This window comes from Corapipo altera, unplaced genomic scaffold (genome assembly GCF_003945725.1).
Source record: "Corapipo altera isolate COAL_440 unplaced genomic scaffold, ASM394572v1 0, whole genome shotgun sequence".
Taxonomy (NCBI): Eukaryota; Metazoa; Chordata; class Aves; order Passeriformes; family Pipridae; genus Corapipo; species Corapipo altera.
Window position 1 is genome coordinate 30,093,387 of NW_020884872.1, and position 23,263 is coordinate 30,116,649.

The following is a 23,263-nucleotide window of genomic DNA, read 5'->3' on the forward strand; positions in this document are numbered from 1 at the left end:
TTTCTGATCTCCAGAAGCTCAGAAGACCTCACATAGGTCTTCAGTGCTCCCAAGTGTGGTGCCATCATATCCACATTTTAGTTCTCAGGTCTTTGGAGTGGAGCTCTGCCTTTGGGAGTCAGATGATGCAGAATAGGTCTCAATTTAACCAGCGTCCTAAAGGAAGAGCTATATATCTTGACCAAATACTAACAGTTGGCACAAGGGTGGGAGTGCAAGTGCCTCTTCTCAGGAGAGGATGGATCCTCTTTTCATGTCTGTATAATACAAACCGTATGTGCCTAATACATTGCAACAGATATAAATGGTGTGTCTGTGGATTTCTAACCTGAGAAACCCATCTCCTGGCTTGAGTTCACCCCCATAGACATAAGATTCAAAAATTTTCAGTCTCACCTACTTTTAACTGAGAAAATGAAAGGAGAGAACAATTTTCTTGGCTTTTTTTATCCTCTCTTGTGTTTCTCAGAACTGAGACACCCAGTCCCTACACCGAATAGAAGAAAACAAAGAAACATTTCTCCTATGGCATGGGACAGGTGAGAGTCCTCAGTTTTCAACACATGGCAGCAAAATGCCCATCAAATGGCTTCTCCAGAGTTTGACTTTCTTTAAAGCTTTGGAAGAAAACCTGTAGCTTTTAAATTAACCTGAACGGTTTTAATATAATGTATTAACTTTAGACCCTCATGAAGCCTCTCATGATTTCAAATCTAGCTTTATTTCTAAAAAGCTACATGTACTTAAATTACAATTTAAAGAAGCAATTTCCTTTCTTCGTTTTCAAAGTTATCATTTGTTTTATGCACCCTGATAGAGGCCTGCCCCAAGGTATGACAAAAATTTCCCTCTGGGAACAAACAGCATGAAAACCATACCAGATGGTGATGACAATCACTGATAGTGAGGATACGTGTTATCCTATTTTTTTTCATATATTCACTTGTTTAATGCATTTTTTTTTATTAAACAATTAACACACAAATATCTTGAAGATAATCAGGCCTTAAGCAGGTGAAGCAGTGCTGCAAGGTGGGCTCCCTTCTGCACCCTCTCCAAATGGGAGCAAAGGGGAACAGCTGAGCTTGGCTGCAGCCCGTGCTGACCTATATTGGTGAGAAAAAGCTGCAGGGAGGGAAAGAAGCAGAGAAGGAATCAAAAGAGATGAAACTGGATCAACTGCTTGTGCCTGGACTGGAAATACTCTCATTAGAGGGAACCAAGGGGAAAAATGTGGGCAACCCACAGCCCTCTCTAAAGTAATTAAACTGCAGGCTGCGGCATTGATAACCTCGAATGCTTCCAAACTGCTTTTCTGCAGATGTCAGTCAGCTCTGACAGTTATTAAGAGTTTTATTGCCACAGGTCTTCTGCCTTGAAACACCCCTTTTCTCTCCCCACAAAGGGTTTACAACAAATTCCCGCCAACCAGGACTTGACTGAGTGCAGGATATGAGTGAATATAGGTTTGTGCCAGTTTAGGGCTGACTTTTCATGGTCTTTCTCTGCTCTGAAGGTAACTTCTGGGTGTTTTCATTACTGTGAGATAGGCACTGATGAATAAAGGACCATCCTAATAGGAAACCCCCACACACTCTTTCAGTTCTTTTTCTTTTGCAAAATGTATTAAAAAAAAAAACAACACATTTTTGTACACTTGGAAAGCTCAGATGATGTATTATAGAGGCAGGAGTACGTTGCTGGTGCTTCAGTTCTGATGTTCTGCAGTAATGTGAAGAAAACGATCAATGCCTTGGCTTTTTAAAATTTTCCACAGGAAACACTGCTACATTATTTTCTTCTTACAGGGCAGCCAAGAGTAGGAGTCTGTGAGATGGCAGTTTTTCAAGTTGTGCTTGACAGTATTTTACTCTCTCTCTCTTTGATTAATTGATTATGGATAAAACAGCTTCTGCAGCAACAAATGGTATAAAGCTCATCACAGAGAATTATAAAAGAAAAGGTGCTCACCTCTTTGCTCTGTCTTTCTCATCTTCATCCATTAGATTGTCTAAGCAGTTTTTTCTGTTGAAGGAATGTGAGAATCATTATGAATTGTCATTTTGTTAGCTCTACTTGCAGGTTAATCTCACAGTCGCTCTATTTCATTTTAATAACAGAGTGATGATATCCAGGTCAGATAAATGTGTCAGCAGTGCTTTATGCCACAGTCCCTGATTTTAGGAAACATCTATTGTGGGTAATGTTATTCCTGAGCATTACGCTAGCCTTAGGGGCTTTAGTCAGGGATCAAGGCTCCCAGGCACCACAGAGTGCATCACACAGCACAAAACCAGCCACTTCTTTGCGATTTTTTCATATGGAGGTAACTCTTTGCAAACCTGTAGGCTGAATGAACCCTGGGGCCTGTCCAAATTGAAAAGGCATTTTCAGTGTTCCCACATTCCCCCCAAAACAATCTCCACTGCAAGAGTCAGCATCACTGACGCCTTTGACTCCCAAGGGAGATCTTCCTATTGGGAGGTTCTTTGTCCTCCTCCTCTGTGGGCCCTTTCCCAAAGCCAAAGGGGATGGTAGTAACTCTACTGAATTACACCCAAAATTCAAAGTCTCCTCATAAATCCCACCAGAATGTGGTGACCTGCGGTCAGTTTTGTAGTCCAATTGCTCCACCAGTTTGAGCTGTAAAGAGAAAGTACTCTGAGCACAAGGTGTGTCCATAAAGCCACAGAGTAAAAAACGGTAAATTAAGTAAATTTGTGTAGGCAAGGCAAAGGGAAAAATATAAGAGTGGTCCTGCTAAAGGCTGAGTGCCTCAGAAACACTTGTCACCAGTACACTGCCCACTCTCCTTTGCTCCAGGGCCTTATAAAAAAAGTGATACTTCAGCTGTAACCACTTCAGGTTGAGAAAGAAGCTCTGTGCTGCTGCAGCCTCTCATGGCACCCATGTTGGGTACAAAAGCCACACGGTGCTGCATCCCACAAAAATATTTTCTGTAACAGCAGCAAAATGCTGGTACAAACCCTGGATATTATCAAAGTGTCATTTTCAAAGCAGCGGTGTAATGACAGGCAATGATAACATTCCTTTTCAGCAATCAATGTTTCTCATTTAATGAGTCCTCAACACGTAAGACATGAATAAAACTGGAGGGGGGAGGAGGGAAGTTAATTGCTTGGCTTTATTTAAGCCCATGTTATTTTCCACATATGAGTCACAGATAAATTTGCCTGTTTAAAGAATATTTTATGAAGAAACAGGAGTGAAAACTTACTGATAGCAAGAACAGTGGATAAATTCCTTCCACTACTAGTTCTCTTAAAGCAGCCTGGTCGTTACTCAAGAGTTAGCTAAGAAACAAAACTACCCTGTAACTTTTTATCAAATGAGTTATGAGGAATTAAAGCTGGGGGTCACTGATTGGAGGATAAAGCTACTACTTCACGGCATTCAGCTCATTGATGGACAAGCATAAAGAGGAAATATGAAGGCCAAAGGACTGGGTTTTTTAGTAATAACTGGCAAATTTAAGTTGCTGAATTCTATTATACAGAACAAAATAACAAATAATATCATGTAGTTTTTAGATTTTTTTTTCAGCTATTTATTTGGACTTGCAAAACAGCCAAGTCAGCCATATCATAATCTATATTTTGGAACAGGAAAATTTATAGGCCCAGCTAAATTTTATTTATCAGTGTTTAACAAATACTTTAGGTGCTTATTTGTTCAGTTCCGTAATGACTGCTATCCCAACAAGTGTGTTTTCAACTAATTGAGGCTAAAATGTAGCGACAATATTCAGTTTTGTTGTTATTTGATCGCTTATTGCAACTGAAATGTTCACACATGCTATTCAAGAATACAGAAGGCATTGCTAATACGGTAAGGGTTAGCATTTAGGATTTTGCAGTCTTTCATTGCTAAACCTTCACTCAAAATCATAGAATGTTACGGTCCCTTCTTTAAAGGAAGGGACCTTAAAGATCCCCTAGTTCCAACGGGGTGGGGGGGTACACCTCCCACTAGACCAGGTTGCTCAAGGCCTTACCAATCTGGCCTTGAATACTGCCAGGGCTGGGGCATCCACAACCTCCCTGGGCAACCTGTTTCTGTGCCTCACCACCCTCACAGCACAGCACAAAATGCCCTGTAGCATGCACCCCTATTGAATCTAGGGTATTACAAGCAAAATGGGCAGTGCCAGCAAAAGAAGTTGCTCTCCCTGAATCCCTAAAGGTCTTCCTCTGCTGCACTGCGGCCTCCTCTGGTTTCCCAACAGAAAGCAGAAATAGGGGGACAAGAGCCCTGAGTGGCTGTGAGGAAGGATGGGAAGGGGTGAGGCAGTCAGCATCAGTGTTGCTCAGGTCCAGCTGTTAAGGAGAAGCACAATGTACCTAATGGAAAGGGTCTTCCTACAGCTGTACCCTGTAAACCATCAAGAAATTACACTGCCAGGAAGCCTCTTCTCTTGAGAGAGAGCAACAGATCTAAGTGGTCTGTTTTGCCAAGGATATGGCTATATCTGTAAAGCAACTCATGGCCAGCTTCCATTAAACAAGGTTTCTCACTGACTGACATGAAATTCTGGACCTGCTGTGCTGTTGCTAGTGTGAGACAATTTCTAATTGTCATTTTGCTTCTGTTTGCTCACATGGCAAAATTTCAAGAGCATCATAAGCATTGCTAACAGGGTTTGCCAGTACATATGTACCATACGAGATTAAAACTGTTCTCAATAAAATAGATACATCAGAGTACACTAGTGTTGCGAACTGATATTGCCATCCCTCTCCTGAGCCACACCAGAAGCTGGCTTACACCTTGATGGAGAAACCCATGGCATAGAGCTTAAATACGTGCTTAGTGGAACCTGCTTGCTTTATGTTATCCTCCTAGTCCCTCAGCTGGGAAGGTCCCTAATTGCAAACCAGAAATCTACTGTCTCATCCCTGTCAGTGCCTGGTTTAGGAGGAAATTCCAGCTCACGGCAATGATGGAGGCAGGCAGTAAACACTATGGCTCTGTGCCATAGCTCCCCTTCAGAGAGGTGACATAAAAAAAAAAGTGGCCTAAGAATTTCTCAAAATTTGAAGAATCCTTTCATGCTAACAAAGACAATTTGTAAACCTATGGGTAACAACATCACATGACGCAACTCCTGCTGACAGAGTATTTAACAGTGACAGTTATATTGGAGCTTCACTGTAACATCGTTATCATCAAGGAGTGACGATAGCTCAAAAAGATGGAAACCACACGGAAAAAGGAGGAGAAAGCTCACATACTCCCATCAGGGGTGTACTCAGACAAACATACAGAAAGATGCATACCTACAAGTGGGGAAGAGTGGCATTCTGGAAACAAAAGACTGGCTAAAACTGTTAACCATGTACCCCTGGCTTAGTTATTAGAAGGAGAATTATAGCACAAACATCCCCACCACATTCATACAACGAATAGTTGCTTGGGAAAGAAGTAGTTCAGGTAGAGCACCAGCCTGCTTCAGAAGAAAGGTTGCACATGTTTGATACAGTCTATTCCCAGTGGACACGGGGCTTGCACTATAAAAATTCATCTAGCACTGATCACCTTATCCTGTGCTAGAAACATTTATTTTAGTGAGCTAAACTACTACTCTTCTGTGCTGGTGAGGTTGGTTTCTCTCCTTTCTGTCCTACTGCTCATAAGGACATGCTATACACATTCAAATGTAAGTAATCAGCTGTTGATTTCCCACTAACTTGCCACAAGGCCAACTAATAGTTCCTACAAATCAACCTGATATTTAATGAGAATTTTTAATCACAGTTGTTTAACTCAGTTGAATTAAATCAGAGATGTAAACTTCTCTCAGAGGTCCTGGGATGTGCCTGGGGAAGCCCGGTGAGAAATCACAATGCTTGTGCTCCTCTGGCCCTTATGCCAGGCAGCCCAAACAAAAAAATAGGCTTTTTGTCCCCTTTCCTCTCTGGTAGGGTGGGGTGTTTGCCTCCACCACACCATCAGCCTGCTTGGGTATTCAACCACTTGTCCTGTACAGGGTATGCTCAGCCCTGGGGAGAGGGGGGGTTCCCACCATACCCTGCTGCTGCTTCCCACCCACTACAGATGTACCTGAGCTTTAGACCTTAGGCCTCACCCTTAGACCACTTAGGATGCTGGTACAATACAACCATCCTAAGTGAAGACGATAATACTGCTCTTGGAGAACAACCCTCTCAAATACAGAGGATGGGCAAGGGTTGTGTGGAAAACTGGACGAAAAACTGGAATGAAACATCTTGAATTACCTTCTGACCTTCGCAACAACTGTCGCCCTTGTAAAAGCTGAAGGAAAAGAACAACAGAGTGTAGGGTAGACATGTACCTTCCAGACACATTGCTCAGCCGCCAGGGCCCATCTCTGCTCAGTGTTGCTTCTGTGCTGCATCAACAGGGAGCTACTCCTGTCCCCTCTTCGAAGGCAAGGAATAAGGCCAGCGAAGAGCTCAGCATTATGAAGGAGACACATGGGTATGTTTGGTGGGGTTCAGGAGTTAAAGGCCAGATGCAACCATGCATGGCATCCTGTGTATAGCGAATAGTTCCAAGACATAGTAAGAAGGCACCAAAAGGGAGTACAGTCTCTGGACATGAGCCAGGGCACAGTTTCTGGACACACAGTAGCATAGGGGACAGCGTGGCTTGGTCACTGTGCTGGCTCCACTGCCAGGTCCCCAGCCTGGCACGATGAACAAGGTCTGATAGGCACTGTGGTTGGTCAGTGGTGGTGTCCCATGGGTGTTCATGCTGGGAAGCACCTCTGTGGATAGCAGCTCTACCTGCTTTGTCTCAGCTAAGCAGAGCTCTGAAATGAACCATGCCAGCAAGTAAAGTATTTCCCTTCCAAGCCTTGTTGGGAGGCAAAGAGAAAGATTAGCAAATGGGAAGCTGCAGGAAAGGTCATATGGTGACAGGCAAGAAGTGACCAGCTGACCATTTTAAATGCCTTGTTCCAAGTTTCTGTGATGTGGATGAAGCACTTGGATATCCCACCATGAAGGCTATGGCATGAACACACAGCAGAAGAATTTGTATAAACACAAATCAGAACGAATCAACAGGTTCCTACCAACTGTTACAAGAACATGCTGGAGTCCATAGTACAGTGCATTCCCACCCATATCAATAAAAATAATTTATCAAAACGTAAACAGAGTAGCCTTAAGAAAACTTCAGAAAAGATAGTGAAAAATCACTTTCCTGATGATAAACATTGTTATTTCTGAAAGTTATGTGACTTTTCAGTGGGGAAATGACAGTCTGAAGTTACCATGGGTCACATAATGCTGAGAGTGTTATGGGAATTACTGGATTGAGGAGTAAAGGAAAAATCCAGTAGCATCGTAAGTGTTCAGCTTTAGAGCTACCTATATACCTTTAGACTTACCTATTCTGGCCTGACAGTGTGTAGTATAGTCTTCCTGCATTTAATAGGTTACTACAGTTTGTTTACCCTAAGGAAGAGGTTGTTTAGAGGCTTCCCAAAAAAAAAAGAAGAAAACTTTTTGAGAAAATATTGGACTTCATGAACCTCATGGACTGCTCCATGTTTTACATATGTACACATGTGTACAATGAATCTTCAGATAGTAACAGGCTTAAAGCAAAACAGACATTAAAAATAATCCACATGCAGACAATGAAAATAATGGAATTTGACATAAATTAATGCTCCGTTCTTCTGAACTGGGGATGACAGGAAGATGCTCACAGGTAATGGAGCTGAGTATTACGAGATTATGATGAAGTACAGGCTCAGAGCATATTCTGGTTTTATTCTTTACAGTATTTCTGTTTAGTGGGAAGAGGTATTATTTTCTGCATGTCGGAAACCTTGCACCTATGGCCTGTGCTGTTAGACAGCTTTCCCCCTCAGCTTCCCCCTGGTGCTGGCTGAATTTTGGGGTGTGCAGCCTGCAATGCCTGTGTAGAAGTGCTGTAGTTCTCATCAGTTTAAGTGAGGAGTGAGATGGCTGATGTTAGCAGCACCGTGCTGGAGAGCGACCGGGCTAAGTGAGAGGCCTCTTTCTATCTCTCTTGTGACCAACGTGTAAAGTTTGTGCAGCGCTTGGATCTCTGATGAAGACCAGTATATGAATGCTCATTATCTTCCTTATTGCTACTATTACTACTGAATGACTAAAGCTATTCAGACTTCAGTGAACAGGTTAAGTGAATCCCTGTGTTCAACCGCTTCTCTGCTCTCCCCTCGCACGGCTGGAAACAGAAAGGCAAACAAATTAAACTAACATTAATCAGCAAAGACTGCCATCTGTATAACTCAGAGCCCTTCTCCGCGTGCCCGTCCCCTTCCAGCAATGCTAAACAGGATTAGCCTTCCGTGGGCGGATGGGGAAAGTAGGTCAGTTTGGTAACATCTCTGCGTGTGACGAACAGAGGAGGATGTGACTGCAGTGGTCTGCTGGCAGCCCTCTCGCCTTCTGTATGAGCCATGGAGACGAAGCATCTGGGCTTGTCATGGAGCGCACGAGGTGGCTCAGACCCCTGCATCCCTGCATGACAGCACCTGACATTTGTCAACAAAACTGAGGCACAGGGCAGCTAAATGCTTAGTTATTACTAGCTTGTGCACAGCCAAATATTTGTCAAAGCTTATGCATAAGCAAAGTGGCAAGGGATGGTAAATCACCTGGCGGAGGTACTGTCTTTCTGTATTGACTTTACAGGGTATGTAGACATGGTGGCAGGAAAGCCAAAGCTCACCTAAAGTTGACGCCTGCAAGGCATGTCAAGGGCAACAAGAAGAGCTTCTGCTGCTACATCAGTAGGAAAAGGTTGAATAAGGACAGTGTGGGACTGCTGCAGTACTGGGGGTGTGTGGGGAGGTAAATTAGTGACAGAAAAACAGAGAATGCTGAGGTACTGATGCCTTCTTTGCAGCAGTCTTCACCAGCAAGGTCTCCCAGACCTCTGTGTTGGAGTCAGGGGCAGGGAGGAGCAGAAGCAGCAGCAACAGGTGAGGATCAACTCAGGGAACTTGAGGAAGCTTGAGGGAAGTTGACCCACATAAGTCAATGGGGATTGACTACCTGCCTCTTTGGATGCTGGGGGACCTGCTGGTGTCCTTGCTAGGCTGATCTCTCTCATCTTTGAGAGGTTGTGGAGATGGGGGAGGCCCCTTATGTCTGGAGAAAGGCAAATTCTGGTCTTCAAAAAAGGCCATAAGAGTGTTGTGGGGAGTAACAGGCCAGCCAGCCTCACTTTAGTCCCTAACAAATCATGAAGTGAGTCCTGTTAGAGCACATCTCTGGGCACATGGAGGAGAAGGTGATCAGAAACAGCCAGCGTGGATTTACCAAAAGTAACCTGACTGCCTGCTATGATGAAATGACAGGATCTGTGGATGGGGAGAGAGCAGTGGATAACATTCACCCTGGCTTCATGCTCAAAGGCAAGGCTGTCATTATGGGGGAGACTAAGAGGCTGGAGTAAAGGACAGACATGAATCCTCATGAAATTCAATGGGGACAACTGCAAAGTCCTGCACCTGGGAATAAAGAGCCTTGCACTCTGATACGCGCTAAGGACGGACTGACCAGGGAGCAGGAAAGGCCCTGAGAGTCCTGGCAGGCAGCAAGCAGCATGTTGTACATGAGCCAGTGGTGTGCCATGGGGACAAGGATGGCCAACAGCACCCTGGCTGCATGGAGAGGAACAGACCCTGATCAAGGGAAGGGATTACGTTCCTTCACTCAGCACTTGTTATACCATATGTAGAGTAATGTGACTGGTTTGGGGCTTTCTAGGACAGAAGAGATAGATTAACAGAAGAAAGCTCTGGTGGAGGCTGGAGAACTTGCCTCATGCGAAGGGGCTGGTGAAGCTAGGATGGCTTAGTTTGGACAAGAAATAGACAAGAATTGCCTAGAAGGGGTCAATGAGGAACAAGAGCCGGACTTCTCATAGCGGTATAGGATGGGAGAGTCAGAAATAATGGCCATATGTTTAAAGAAGAGGGAGAAACTTTCCTCCATGAGGACAGCAAGGCAGTGGAGCAGGCTGCCTGGAGGGGCTGTGCCATCCCCATCCTTGCAGGCTTTCAAGACCTGACTTGGCAAAATCCTGAGCAGCCTGGTCTAACCTCAAAGCTGGCCCTGCTTTGAGCAGGAGGTTGGATTAGAAACCTCTGAAGTCCTTTCCAACCTGAACTGTACTGTGATTCTAGATCTACTGAGCTGGCTACCACTGGAAATAACCTAAACAAATCAGTGCCCCTGAATTAGCTCCTAAATGATATATGTTCTTGAAATCTATTTTGTTATGCTTTTCATCTCTATGCTAGAAATAGCTTGTGCACTGTCTCCCCTACACTGACATCTCTCCTACTTTATAAAGTTGCTCTCTAGGAAAAAAGAATGTGACACACATATCTTGACTTTGTCTGGATGTCAGGTGTTTGTCACGCCATTTATAGATATTGATTTTAAAAAATACTCACTTTATGATAGAATTAGCAAAAAAAAAAAAAAAAAAAGGAAGAAAAATGCCTTTCATCAGAACAGCCCTTGACTGTTAAACCTGTTTTTCTTCTCTCTCTACTTCTCATGTTCTTAATCTGTTTTAGGTATTTATAAAACTTTAATCCTCATAGTATCAGAAGTCCTGAATCTACAAAGACTTTAACATGTGCTTAACTCTATGCTGCTATAAAAAGTCCCTCATGTATGTGTATCTTTGCAAAATCCAGGTCTAAATGTGGAGGTAGAGCTGCACAGATTATTTTGCAAATATTAGCTCTGAAATCTTCCTTTGAAAAGGGTCTTGGTTATAAAGTATTCTCAGCTGTAAGAATCTGTTAATTTGCTTCTACAAATAAGTAGAATAATATAACATCTGACCTATGATCTTCTCATGGTCAAATGTTCAGCTGATACAGGAAAACTGGCAGAATATGCAAGTATAATACTATAAAGATTTATTTGTCAAAAACACAGGATCGTTATTTTGTTTGGCATGAACTACCTGGGAATCATCAACACAAGCAGAAAATCAGTCTTTTTCAATGGGACTGTTGTCAGTCGTTCTCTTTGTTTTCTGGCAGCAATAGTCTTGACAAGATAATTTTAATTCTTTCCATACAATTAAACAGGCTGTGGTCGCACTGGAATGTAAAGCAAGATGTTCAGGAGCTGACATAGGTTGGTCTCATTCCCCCCACTTGTTTGTTTGTTAAGTGCTTATGCTCAGCTCTCAAATAACCAAATTACTCTTCTTTTAAAAGCTCTGGGTCTGGGAGTAATTCTGCTAACAGCAGAAAATTTTGCTCCAGAAAGAAATTCTAAATTTTTTACAATACAAGTCAAATAACTGTCACAATTTTACACCAGCTGGATCATCCCCTCCATACATAAGATGCTGAAATAAAGAGGCTACATGTTTCTGTGAAGATTTCAGCAGGAAAGCAGAAACTAAACATGAAACCCAATTTCCTTCTAGTTTTAGGTTCCTATCCTGATGTGGCATCTCCCTCTCCATTAAACAGGACTTAGGGTGAAGGACCCTCCTCTCTCAGAGTCCTTGCCTTCTCCCTGACTGGGTGGGATTTGTTTGCTTCTTTAACGAGCAAGTACTGGAGTGCCAAGCTCCAAGGAGCAGATCACAACTTGAGCTGGGCAGTGAGTGCTCTCCTTGGCCTTCCTCATCCTCATGACCATCGCAGCATGGTGACACCCATGCATGCTCAGCTACTCTGCCATTGATGGGGGCTGGAGATGGGAGTCGTGGGAGAAAATGTCCCTGCAGAGAGACTGCAAGAAGCAACAACTTCTCTGCCCCGAGCAAGAAACAAAGCTGTGGCCTCAATCTGCTGCTGTACAGGAAAAAAAATCCCTATACAATATTACAGAAATAAATACAGATATCAACACCAATAATCCCATCACTTTTGTGTTAACAGCTTGATAACATATCTGCTTATAACTCACACATCGCACTGAATTTTCTGCTCTATAGTAACTATCATACTCCTGTCAGCAGAACTAAATATTTAATCATCTGGGGAGATGAATCATGAAAAGCTGTTTGGGGGAGATATTTTTAAATGGACAATTTGTTGTCATTTAATTTTGAGAACTTGCTGTCTCTCTCTTCTCAGAAAGGACCCTGCAAGCCTGTAACCCTACAGACTATTGCTCTGTATGGCTTTCTGTCTCCCTTGCAGGTAACATAGCCCATGGAGTTTTAAGGTTGTTTCTGACCAGAACAAGGCAGGAGGCTGCAGTCAGATCAGGGTCTGCCTGGACATCACTGAGGCTAAAGACATAGTAAGGCTAGAGACACCCAACCTGCCTGGTTGCATGACACTTTGGGGACGAATACTCTCCAGCTGCCGCCTCCTAGTTTCGTGTCTGAGTCCATAAACCTGCCAAGAGTTCAGACAGCATCAGACCAAGGCTGCACCTGTATTTTGTGCCATCTCAAATGTTCATGCCCTTGAGTCCCTCCTGTCTCAGAGTGAGCTGTGCCCCAGCTGTGGTGCTGGCACATCCCCACCGATGTGCAAAGTACCGCTGTTCTCAGCCCCTCCATTCCACCAGTGGTTCCCATTTTTACAATGACAAAGTTCCTCCAGCGTGATATAAAATTCAAATCAGGTTTTACAAAATGAATCTCTAAGGAAAAAGGATAATTATTAAACAGCTTCGTTAGTGCTTTGCAATCTTAATTATGACAATTATATTTTTGTAGCTAATATAACTGAACTCCTACTTTTAAATCCCATTAATGAGCATTTTTAATCCTTCTCCTACTGGGCCAACAAAACCATAATGTTGAACTTTATATTTACACAGGGCACTATTTTTAATAAAAATGACACACTGTTTACTTAGGGTTTCTATTCGCTTTTACTGCACTTTGAAGGTGCACCTTCTCCCAAGACACAGGAAATTAGGAAAAGCAAAGATGAATGATAAAGCTTCGGCTCAATTTCCCTTCTTGGCAAGAAGGCACAGCCCCTGCACCAGAATGGCAGTTGCCTGTGGATATTGGCTGCCATCAGGGAAGTCACTGACACCACTGCACCCTTGGAAGTACAGATTTAAAGTTCTTTTCCTAAACAGCTCAAGGGCTTAGCTTCATCCATTCTAGGTCCCCATGTGGACTTCAACAAGACCATGTGACCTTGTGAATAGGCAGAGGATGAGACCCACATGAAACAGAGACCTGTCAGATGGAGGAGACCAGGTAGTTGTACAGGATGGCTCTGTCATACTAGAGCAGTCCACAGGCGAGCAGGAGACTGAGGGGTGGCAGGAGCCATGCTGTGGTGGCCAACAGGGGTTGATGGCTAGGGCCAGGGGAAAAGGTGGTAGCTGGGGGAAAAGGTCAAAAGAAATCTCAATAAAAAAGATACGCCTGAGTTCACAAACTATTAATCCCATCTGAGCAGGAAAAGGCACCTCCCCAAATGACTACTGGAAATCTTGAAAAGTGCCAGCAAGTGACACCAGTATAAATGGTGTTTTCTGAGTACAGTTTATAATCCCTGATAGAGTGGATTTTGCTGCTGCGTCCTAAGTTATAAATCACCCACCACCACCCAGATGCAATGGCCTAGTGGAATTTTTTTTATGAGTCTGTTTGCAGCCAAATATTTTACAGATACTAACAGAGAGAGAGAGAGAGAGAGAGAGAGAGAGAAAGGATCAAAGAGAGAAGAGCATACAAATTCAGATATCTCAATAAAGAAATTAAAACAATAAAGCATATATTGAATATCATCTACCCATTAATCTCTGGAGTAAATTCAGAAAACTAATTAAAAGCTTCTACACAGATAAATGATAAGCTTCTTTATTCAATGAGCTTAACACATGAACAAACAGAGGTTTGTGTTGATATCATCATTATTAGCAATTGCATTAAAGCAAATGATTTTTGCTGTGCTACTGGGAATACAGTGATTTGAAAAACAAAATGTTTTGAAAGTTCAAACATTTACTGTACCAAGCCTATAGCGTTTCCTGTTCTTTATTTTAGGTAATGGTAACTATTATGAGTCAGCATGACTAAAAAATAAGACATGGAGCAACAAACCCAAAACCAGTACCAAAGCAAGAAAAATCTCTGCATAATTGTTCTCCAGCAGAAGGTCAGCTTTAAGGGGCGATCACTTTCCTGCATGGGAAATTCTCTAATTCGTCAGTTCTTACTACACCTCATGTCCCTTTTTCTGCTATTGGCTTCAACATTCTCAGGGGATTTTGTCTGAATTTTATAGGGAGGTTTTTGCCTCCTCAACCATAACTGATAAATGTTCTATTTTTGTGGTGAAACACTGCTGTCTTACATGACGTGTGTGACGGTGCTGCATGGCGAGCTTGCAAGGCAGCTAGCCTTGCTCTCCCTGGGTCCTCTGGGTATAAACCCCAATTCAGCCATCCCTTTATATAGCTGTGACTTGAAAAGTGGGATCCCGAAGAACACAAGTTTACAGTGTAAGCTGTACATTCAATTTAAATGCAGTCTGAAATAATTAATCAATATACAGTCGGTCTGGAATTTGATTATTTCAAATCAATTAGAACTGATCTTGCTCCAGAATTCAGATATCCTCCTAAGGACGATACACAAGGAAATAAATTGAAAAACTCCATTTTTTAATCCATAGTGCATTCCAGTGATCCGTCTCTGATTAGCATAAAGACAGCTTTAAACTCATGAAATGGGGGAATGAAAGAACTATAACTGCTTTTGTTTATATTTTTATTCATTCACCAACATCTTTCTATTTCATACTATACATTAAACTCTCCCTATTGACCGAAAAGAAGCAGAGATTTTATGAAGTGTCAGGCTAATGTCCTCTTGAACACGGGCTAAATGAAGGATACAGTCCACGGAGTATAAAGTGCACTGAGATTTTAGCATATTCACTGAACTGCGGCATTTTAGAAACAGAGAAGTCACTAAAAGCCCCACAGCGAAAGATGAAATTATGCCTCTGCCAGATATTAACTTTGAAAAGGAATACAGACAGTCTGAAAACCACAGCGAAATACTGATGTGCTGATTCACTCTGTGCTTATGGACTGCACGAGTTAGGACTGCAAAATAATCTCTCTTCTGTGCCAAATGATATTGGTAGGAAAGTACCTTTTGGTTGTGATGGGTGCTGCTTTCCATTCTGAATGTGCATTTTCCCTTTCCACTTGAAAGAAAATTTGCTGTCAGAATGTCAAGTTAACTTGCTATTTTATTTGCCATCTGTGTCAAATATTCATACACGCACACTAAGTGTGTGCCTGTGTCCCAAAGGGCATCAGTTGTGGCGCACTGTTACCTATCTTTCGTAATTACCAGTGTAAAACCTAGCAGAGGAAGAAACCTGACATAATTCTAGACCTCAACTCATGCTGAATCACATTTTATTTCACAGTGCCATGGCCATTACTGGAGCACCACATATGGAAAAACAGGACTTGAACCATCAATGCACCATGAATTTTGAAGTTAATCTAAAAAATCTGGATTAACCATCCTGCAGAAAGTAAGGTATTTTACATCCTATCTATTCTGTAGCCAGTACTGTGACTGCAGCTCTTTAAGTATTATCTAATCTGACCATAGAGAAGTAGCTAAGCATCAGTGCAGCTCACTATAGGTCTGCTAGTTTACATATTTACCCAGTGTCAACAAAAAAAGTTTATGTACGGCAGCTCAGTTTAGGCGGAGGGAAAGGAAAAAGTGAAAGAGGAAAGAAATAGAAGCAATTGGCAGGGAGCTGAGACTGGGGTCGGGTGGGGTCCTCTGGCTCACAACCTCACGTGAAGCAGCTGGGAGAGGAAAATCGCAGGGCTATGGGTTGAGATGAGGAGAAAAGGGAAAGCCTCATGCCCTATTTCTAATATCCACACAAAAAGAGGGATCCCAAATGCAGTTTTGGGGACCCTAGGAAAAATTCTGTTGTCACTGGATGGATTGGGATGTTTGGTTGCAGAAATGCTATTGCTGCTCCTTGTTCAGTGGGTTTAAAGGAGTCTCAAGGGTGGCTATAGAAATTGTAGCAAATTTAGTGTCCATACAAAAAAAAGGCATTAATTTATAGAAACTGTGCCAAAGGTAGTAAAAAATTTGATGTTGTGGCACTTCACTTTGAAAAATTTATACCTTATCCTACTGCCACACTATTTTGGGGACATTCGCATCCGGAGATTTTTGCTTTTAAACAGAAAAATATTAGGTTCCCTGTGGGTGATTTTCCCCTCCCCTCATCCTACTCCCTTTAGATACTTCAAAAGAAAACTATTCTACTTGTTCCTATTGTTTCCTACTTGAAGTGAAAAAAGTACATAATGTTAAATTAGAACACCAAGACTTTGTGAATGTGTAAACTTCAGAATTCTAAACCTTTCAGCCTGTGCCAATCTAGAACACCTAAAAAGCAGAGAGTTAAGTACACTTTATCCTCTCTGACCACGACTGAACATGTTCCAGTCCTAAAATCTGCAGCAGGGAGTCACTCAAATCCCCCAAAGCAGAGAAGGACTTTTCAAATGGGCATGAGAAAAAAGGGAGATCCTCATCCAAATCTCAGCCCCAGCCCTTTAGCTCTCTCTTTGAAAATTATCACCTTGCTGTTTCTAACCACCTCACTCTCAAGGACATGGGGTAGGAAAAAATAAAACCTACCTTTCCTAAGTGAAATGCTCCATATTACCAAAAAAAATTATTACCTGGGAAAATTGCACAGAAAATTCAAAAAGCACTTTCACAGTGCACAGTGGGGTCTGTCTAGGTCACCCACCCTTTTCAATGTTGCTCCATTAATGTCCAACTGACCTGGTTTTTTTTTGAAAAAAGCTATCTTGGTCCAAAATCTGGGAGCCGATAGGGCTAAGATGTGCATGTTGGGGACCCAGTTATAGGCTTTCTGTCCCTTGGGCAGCAATAGCCTCTCCCTGTCCTGCTTCCCCCTCTGTTCATGGCACTTCTCCGGGACCTTCTCCTCTCAAGTGAAACCACTCAGGGGATCATGGCACTCTGTTGCCTTCCTCCCACACAAGCGTACACCATTCCCACACCCCTCTGTTGTACTGGATCCAGTGCCTGAGTCAGAGGCTCTGCATTGCCTTAAATAATGTCTTGTGCTTTGGAGTTGGATATCTGGAAGCATGTGAGTGCTGCTACAAGAGCTAAAGCCTGATGTACGTGTTGGCCATGAGGAATTGGCGTCTGACTGCCACTGCTTAGGTATCCAAAAGGGTTTAAGCTATTGTCAGTCGCGGGAAGCTGGAACTGAAAGCCATTAAAAAGCTGGCGTTCCTAAGATTTGCTCTTATCTCTTTATCACTCAGAAATATTTTACAGGAATTAACTGCAACACCGTTGCAGCTGTGCTTCAGTTGGTCCACTGTCTTGTTCTAAGCTATTTTAAAACTGACATTTTCCTGAAATAATGAGAAGTCTTAAACTATAATCTGAAGCACACAGTAAATTTTTAGGCAGCTAAAGAGCAAGGAGTAAAGTGTGAGAAAACAGTTTTCCTGATATATTTTCTTTCTCTCTCTTCATGGAAATATTGATGTGAAGGATAGTAATACTCGTACTGAATTCTGATCCACATGGCTATAAAGATACATTACTTGCATCAGTCCAGGAGACAGTTCTCTCAATCTTGCTTCCTCTGCAAATGCAGTTAACTTGCTCTGGCACTTTGCAAAATCCTCTAAATTACTATTAAATTAAATACTTTTAATTTATGAAGGATTTCAGCTGAACTCATATTTCTGTGCCATTAATTATCAAGTATCTTACTGACTCCGGACAAAACATTAATAAATCAGTCTAAATGAACTTCCACCTTCCCCCCTAAACTGGGGATGGGTGTCATCAGTCACTTTCTAACCTGAGAAGGTTATATTTCCCTTGGATTCATCATTCATCTAATTCTAAAACATGTATTTCTGAGTGGGCTCAGGGCAACATTTTCAAACACAGGGTTTTGAACTAGTGATGGCAGTATATTTAGATGTCTTATTATGTGGATGGATTTTCAGAGGTCTTATGTGATTTCAAACAATTCTCCTTTTGTAATGTTAAGGTTGATTTGTTTCTTTGTTTGTTTGTTTTCAGAAACAGTAATCACATTGGTTATCTTTTACATAAAATAGGATTTTCAGGGTATCCTTAGACACAGCAGAGCTCTGGAGAAGTACAAGTAGAAACACAGGTAGTGATAAATCACTGGAATTGAAGGACATGTTGATGCTTGGAAAGGTAGTTAGTCAGATGGGTAAATATAGATTTAACTGCTGATCCCTTGACATCCAAAATTGAAAATACTGACCTTAATATGCAGTACTGGTCTTTAGCATGCCTTCACATGGCATAAAGATCTGGAGGGGTTCAATATAGGTAAGCCATGGCCCAAAATATAGACTAAGGAGGGCTGTAGTAGTAGAACAGGAAGGTGAGGTATTTTGGAAGCTGACAGCAGTACCAGGGGCATTCTTATTACCCCCTGAGTGGAAAAACAAATGTGTTATTCCACAGACTAGTCAACAAAAGTAGATGTTCCCATTTCATCAGTGTTTCATCCTCCATTTGCCAAACCCAACACAAATCTTGGCTAAGAAATGTATTTCATGAAGTTGTGTGGACTGACTTAATGTATTAATCTTCACAGTGACACAGACTATTAGAAACTCAATGATATGCAGAATGTTTTATGATGTGCTTTCATACTGATAAATAGCTAATCATCATATATTTGTGACACAGAGCATTACAGAGAGCAGTGATATGTGTTCTGAAAAACACCATTGGTCCTTTTACATCCTCTGCATAATGCCCTATCATCTACAGCGCTTAACTTTGCAGTCTTGCTTTCAAAAACAAACACAAAAAAATCATTATGAGAATCCTAACATTTGTCAAAGCCTCCTTTCTGGTCTTTTGTGCTGTTGATTTTTTCAGTAAAAGTGCATTACATGCCATTTGACAGCTGGTAATTGTATGTGTATTGAATTAAAGCATTGATTTTAATTTTCAAAGTCAAACTCACTCTCTTTTAGCTGAATGAATTACTTTGTTCTTGAGAAGAAACATTGATACTGGACTTTAGATACAGGATCAGAGCTTAGGCAGCCTGTCCTCAGGGGTATTTTCCGCTCTCTTTCTGAAATATCGAAAGGTTCTAACTTGCCCATTACCCAGAAAAAAAAGTTAATAAATCCCTCAACAGCTAGTACAGCTTCTATATTCATAGCTAGCTTTCAACTATTTTGTGTTACATTCAAATACCCCGGCTGCTAGGATGATTTTCAATTGCAAAGATAAGCAATAGCAGACTGGGCAAAGCTTGGATAAGAAACCTTGAAAGAAAATCCAGGTGCTGCTAGGAACTGCCCTGATTATGCCATGGATTGCAATGTATCTTTGAGTCAGTGGTGAGGTACATTAAGAAAGCTCCCTGGGAAACAGAGGTTCTCTGACCCCTTCTCCTCTATTATCCTTTTCACAGATGCAGGCACTTTTGCTTCACTAGTCTACTCCCGAGGAATTAAACTACAGACTGAAGCGGACGCTGTCATGCGGAAACCATAGGAAGGAAAAAAAAAGCAACCCTAAAAAACAGAAAGTAGAATCATAGGTTGTCATCCCAAAGAGATGTTCAAATAAAGACTGAAGATTTGTGTCATGTTTCAGAAGACAGGCTGCTTCTCCTTCTCTCTCAAAACCTAATCACCACAAACCAAATCTTTGAGCCGTTGTTCTTAACATGCGTTCAAAGACACCTGCTGTATTCCACCTCCTCCAGCAGCATTGCCCCATCCAGGTGTGGTATGGGGGAAATACCACTTTCCTATGGTATCCTCCAGTACGTCAGCTGGAATGGTTAATGAGGCCAGGCTCTGTTCTCACTCACATCGGTGAGAAACAACAGTAAGACCTTAGAAACGTGTGGAGCTAAAGCTCTGTAAAACCGACCTGGAATTGTGATCCAGCACTACACACAGAGTCACTGAAGTGGAGCTGTAATGACGAAGCACAGCAGTTGCTTTTTTTATAAAGAAGTTTCCTGCTAATGTGGAGTCATGGTTTGGGTGAGGAGTCTGCCCACTCAGCATAGCTCCAGTCACACTGCAAGCTGTAGGTGTCACAGAGACAGAATTTGGCCTAAGACATTTTTTTGTCATACTGAGCATCATATTTGTTGTGTAGTAGGATGAACAAAGGAAATCTCTGCAGTTTAAGAATTTATTTTAATATTGTGTCTTGATTCCTCCACACTCATTCTGCAGACATGACATAGCTTTCTGTTGTTTCCTTATCTAGTAATTCAGTCTTTCCAAATATGCATTAATACAAAATCCAGCATTAGGACTTAATTCAATTCAAATTTACCACTGGAAAAAAAAAAACAACAACCCAAAACACTCAGAAAGATGCAGCTTATGTCCCATCTCATGCATTTTTGCAGTTCTGCCAGTTTATGTGATAGAAAATACTAGTCCACACTGTTTAGTGTGTCTTTTTTGCCCTAAGAACTGTGGTTCTTTTTGCAGCTGTGCATTAAAATGGGTTTTCTCTGAGGCATAATAAAAATATCACAGTAATGACATACATCATCTTTTGGATGCCATGTTATATGATGACATTTTTCATGGTACACTTAGTTTGCTTTTGTCCCAAGCAATTGAAAGTATGAATGTGCACTGACCTGCTCCAAAGCAATCTTATTAGCCACCAAAAACACAGAAGATCACATACATCAATTTGACTCTGGGCAACACAGTATTTATTATTTCTGCAATAAACTGTAGAAGAAAATGAAGTGCCATTTCATTCATATCTGGCTGCCTTATTGCCACGGTATTACTTAGCTGACGTACAAATAGGGATATATGCAGAGGGCTTTTCTCCATCTAGTCCTGATGTCTTTATTAGCCACCACTTCCTAGTTTTGAGTCTTATTTAAATCAAACTCTCTAGGGCCTTTACAAGGGGAGTATGTTGATTTCTTCCTACTGCTTCCAGGCTTAGACTGGCTACTGTTTCACTGTATCCATTTCAATGTGGTAAAGTGAGATAGTGGTTCTGGAGCCCGATGCATGTTTGCAGATATTTGGCTATCTGCTTTTCTACAAAGAAAGGGAGTAACTGATGCTGTATCTTCACTGTATACCAGAATTTGGGAACCTGACAGTAATTAAATCCATAGCTGTAATAAAGGATTTTCCAAGAAGCAGGCATTGCTTGTAATGCAAAGGTGAACCTTACAGCAAAGCTTAGGATTGTTATTACACTAGAAATAATTGGGTGATGGCAGATCTTCATATGGGAATGAAAGAATCATGATAATTACTGGCCTCTATCCAAGGACAATCATGAGGAATTTGGGGAATTAGCACCCTCTTCAAGGAAAAAGTCACTAGTTGCCCTGGGATGATGTGGATTTTATATACGGTTCTTTTGTTACTAAGATTACACAAACTCCCCAGACTTGCCTTTGCAAAAATATTAAAAGATTTTAAATGGACTTTACTCTAGAGAGACAGAATCCCAAATGTTGTTACACAAATGAAGTGATGAATGGGATGCCTATATATCATTTATTTCCTCTTGGAATTGGTGACCTTCCATCAGTCAGTAGTCTCCTTCACACTCCCTCACTTGTGAATTATAAGTTAATCAAGAGTACAATGGAAACAATGCATCCATAGCCTGCTCACTGCATTCATTTCTCTCCTCAGGGTGGATTACAGATGTTAAAGTTGTAATGAGCTTTCTTTGAGTCCAGTTTTGACCTCAATTCTGACTTTACCAGCAAAAATTTCTCATGCGAGTTCATGCAATACATATTTGGAAAATACGCTGGGATATGGAAACAGTGATTGTGAAGTCTAAAAAGGAGTATCTCCTTATGCTCTATTTTAGAAGATTGGGTTACGTGGAAAATAATTTAAACAGAAAATGCTATTTCACATTTATCAGTGCAGAGGAATGAGTGTTTTAGCATATCTCTCTGTTTTACGGAGCCTGAGCCTAGTCTGAAGAACTTCCCCCTGAAGGGGATGCAATGCATCCAATGGAGGTATTTATTTTCAAAACATACAGATGCACAATAGGACTGAATGGAATACCAGGAAAATTATTCTCTTACAGTTGATAATACTAGTGGTAACAATGAAGGAATTATTCTCATTATAAAGAAACGTTGATCTGAAAGGTAAAAAGAGGTGGTAATTAATTTCCTTTAATAGTCACACTGGGATCTCCTGTAGTGTGCTGTCTGATGTTAATAATATATTTTCCCCCCTATAATTAATGTTCATGCTCTGTTCCTGGGGGACTCTTCTCCACTATCCTCAGCATTGTCATTATTTAAGCATGCACAAGCAACTTCAGCACTCTGGTTGCTGCAATAGCTAATCCAAGCACTGCATCCCTTGCCTGTATCTTCTCTGTCACGGGTGGCAAATGCCATCACTGGAACATGCAACCTCAGGAGAGCTGTGGAATTATGAGGTATTTTGTCCCATTTTGGAGGACTGTGAAGTTTTAAGGAAAACAGCAAAACGAGAAAGAGTGAGCCCCCTTTGCCTGTCCTGCTTTCAGAGGCCTGTGATTCATGGGTGTGGACCTTATGGAGATGTTGCTCCTGCTTGCCATCACAAGGCTGTGTCACAGCAGGGTGAGCAAGGAAGCCCTTGGATTTCAGAGCAGTCTGTGGCTTCTGTGCCAGCCACCAAGGGCACACGAAGAGAACGAAGCCAGGGGAGAAGCAGCATGGCCTGAGTTCCTTCTGGGTGTCTGTCTCTGGGGTAAAAGCCTATTTGAAACAGGTGATCTGTGCACCAGAGACCAAGTAACACTTGAATTACTCTAAGATCCTCTGATTAAGCCAAGATGGATGCTCCTTAGCTACAAATAAATGCAGATGTGACTCTTCTCAGAAAGAAACAAATCTGAGAGATGACTTGTTCTTAACAGAAAGAGCAGAAGAGTAAAAAGCTCAAGAAGAAATAGGAAACTAAGTGCTTTGACATTGTACCACTTCCCCACACCTCCCCTGGATTTTACATTTGTTTAATTTTGGGTTCCTGCAGGACAAAGGTGTCACAGAAGCAATTATTTTCCCTTTACCCCTAAATTTCCCCTAGCCTGCTATGCAATGCTAACGTGCATTCATCACACTTTAGAAGATCAGGGAGAATTACTCTCAACAGACATGTCAAGAAAGAGAGAACACAACAAAGAGCTCAAATACATACATTTTGTTTCTGCA

General features: G+C 41.7%; 1 protein-coding gene across 2 annotated transcripts in view; it reads right to left on the minus strand.

Moving 5' to 3' along the window:
* NPAS2 (neuronal PAS domain protein 2) overlaps positions 1–23,263 on the minus strand; it is a 104,138-nt gene that overhangs the window by 50,222 nt on the left and 30,653 nt on the right. For both annotated transcript variants that reach the window (XM_027641684.1, XM_027641678.1), the window contains exon 2: positions 1,972–2,025. In XM_027641684.1, coding sequence (XP_027497485.1) covers positions 1,972–2,025 — 54 coding nt within the window. The remainder of the gene's footprint in view (positions 1–1,971; positions 2,026–23,263) is intronic.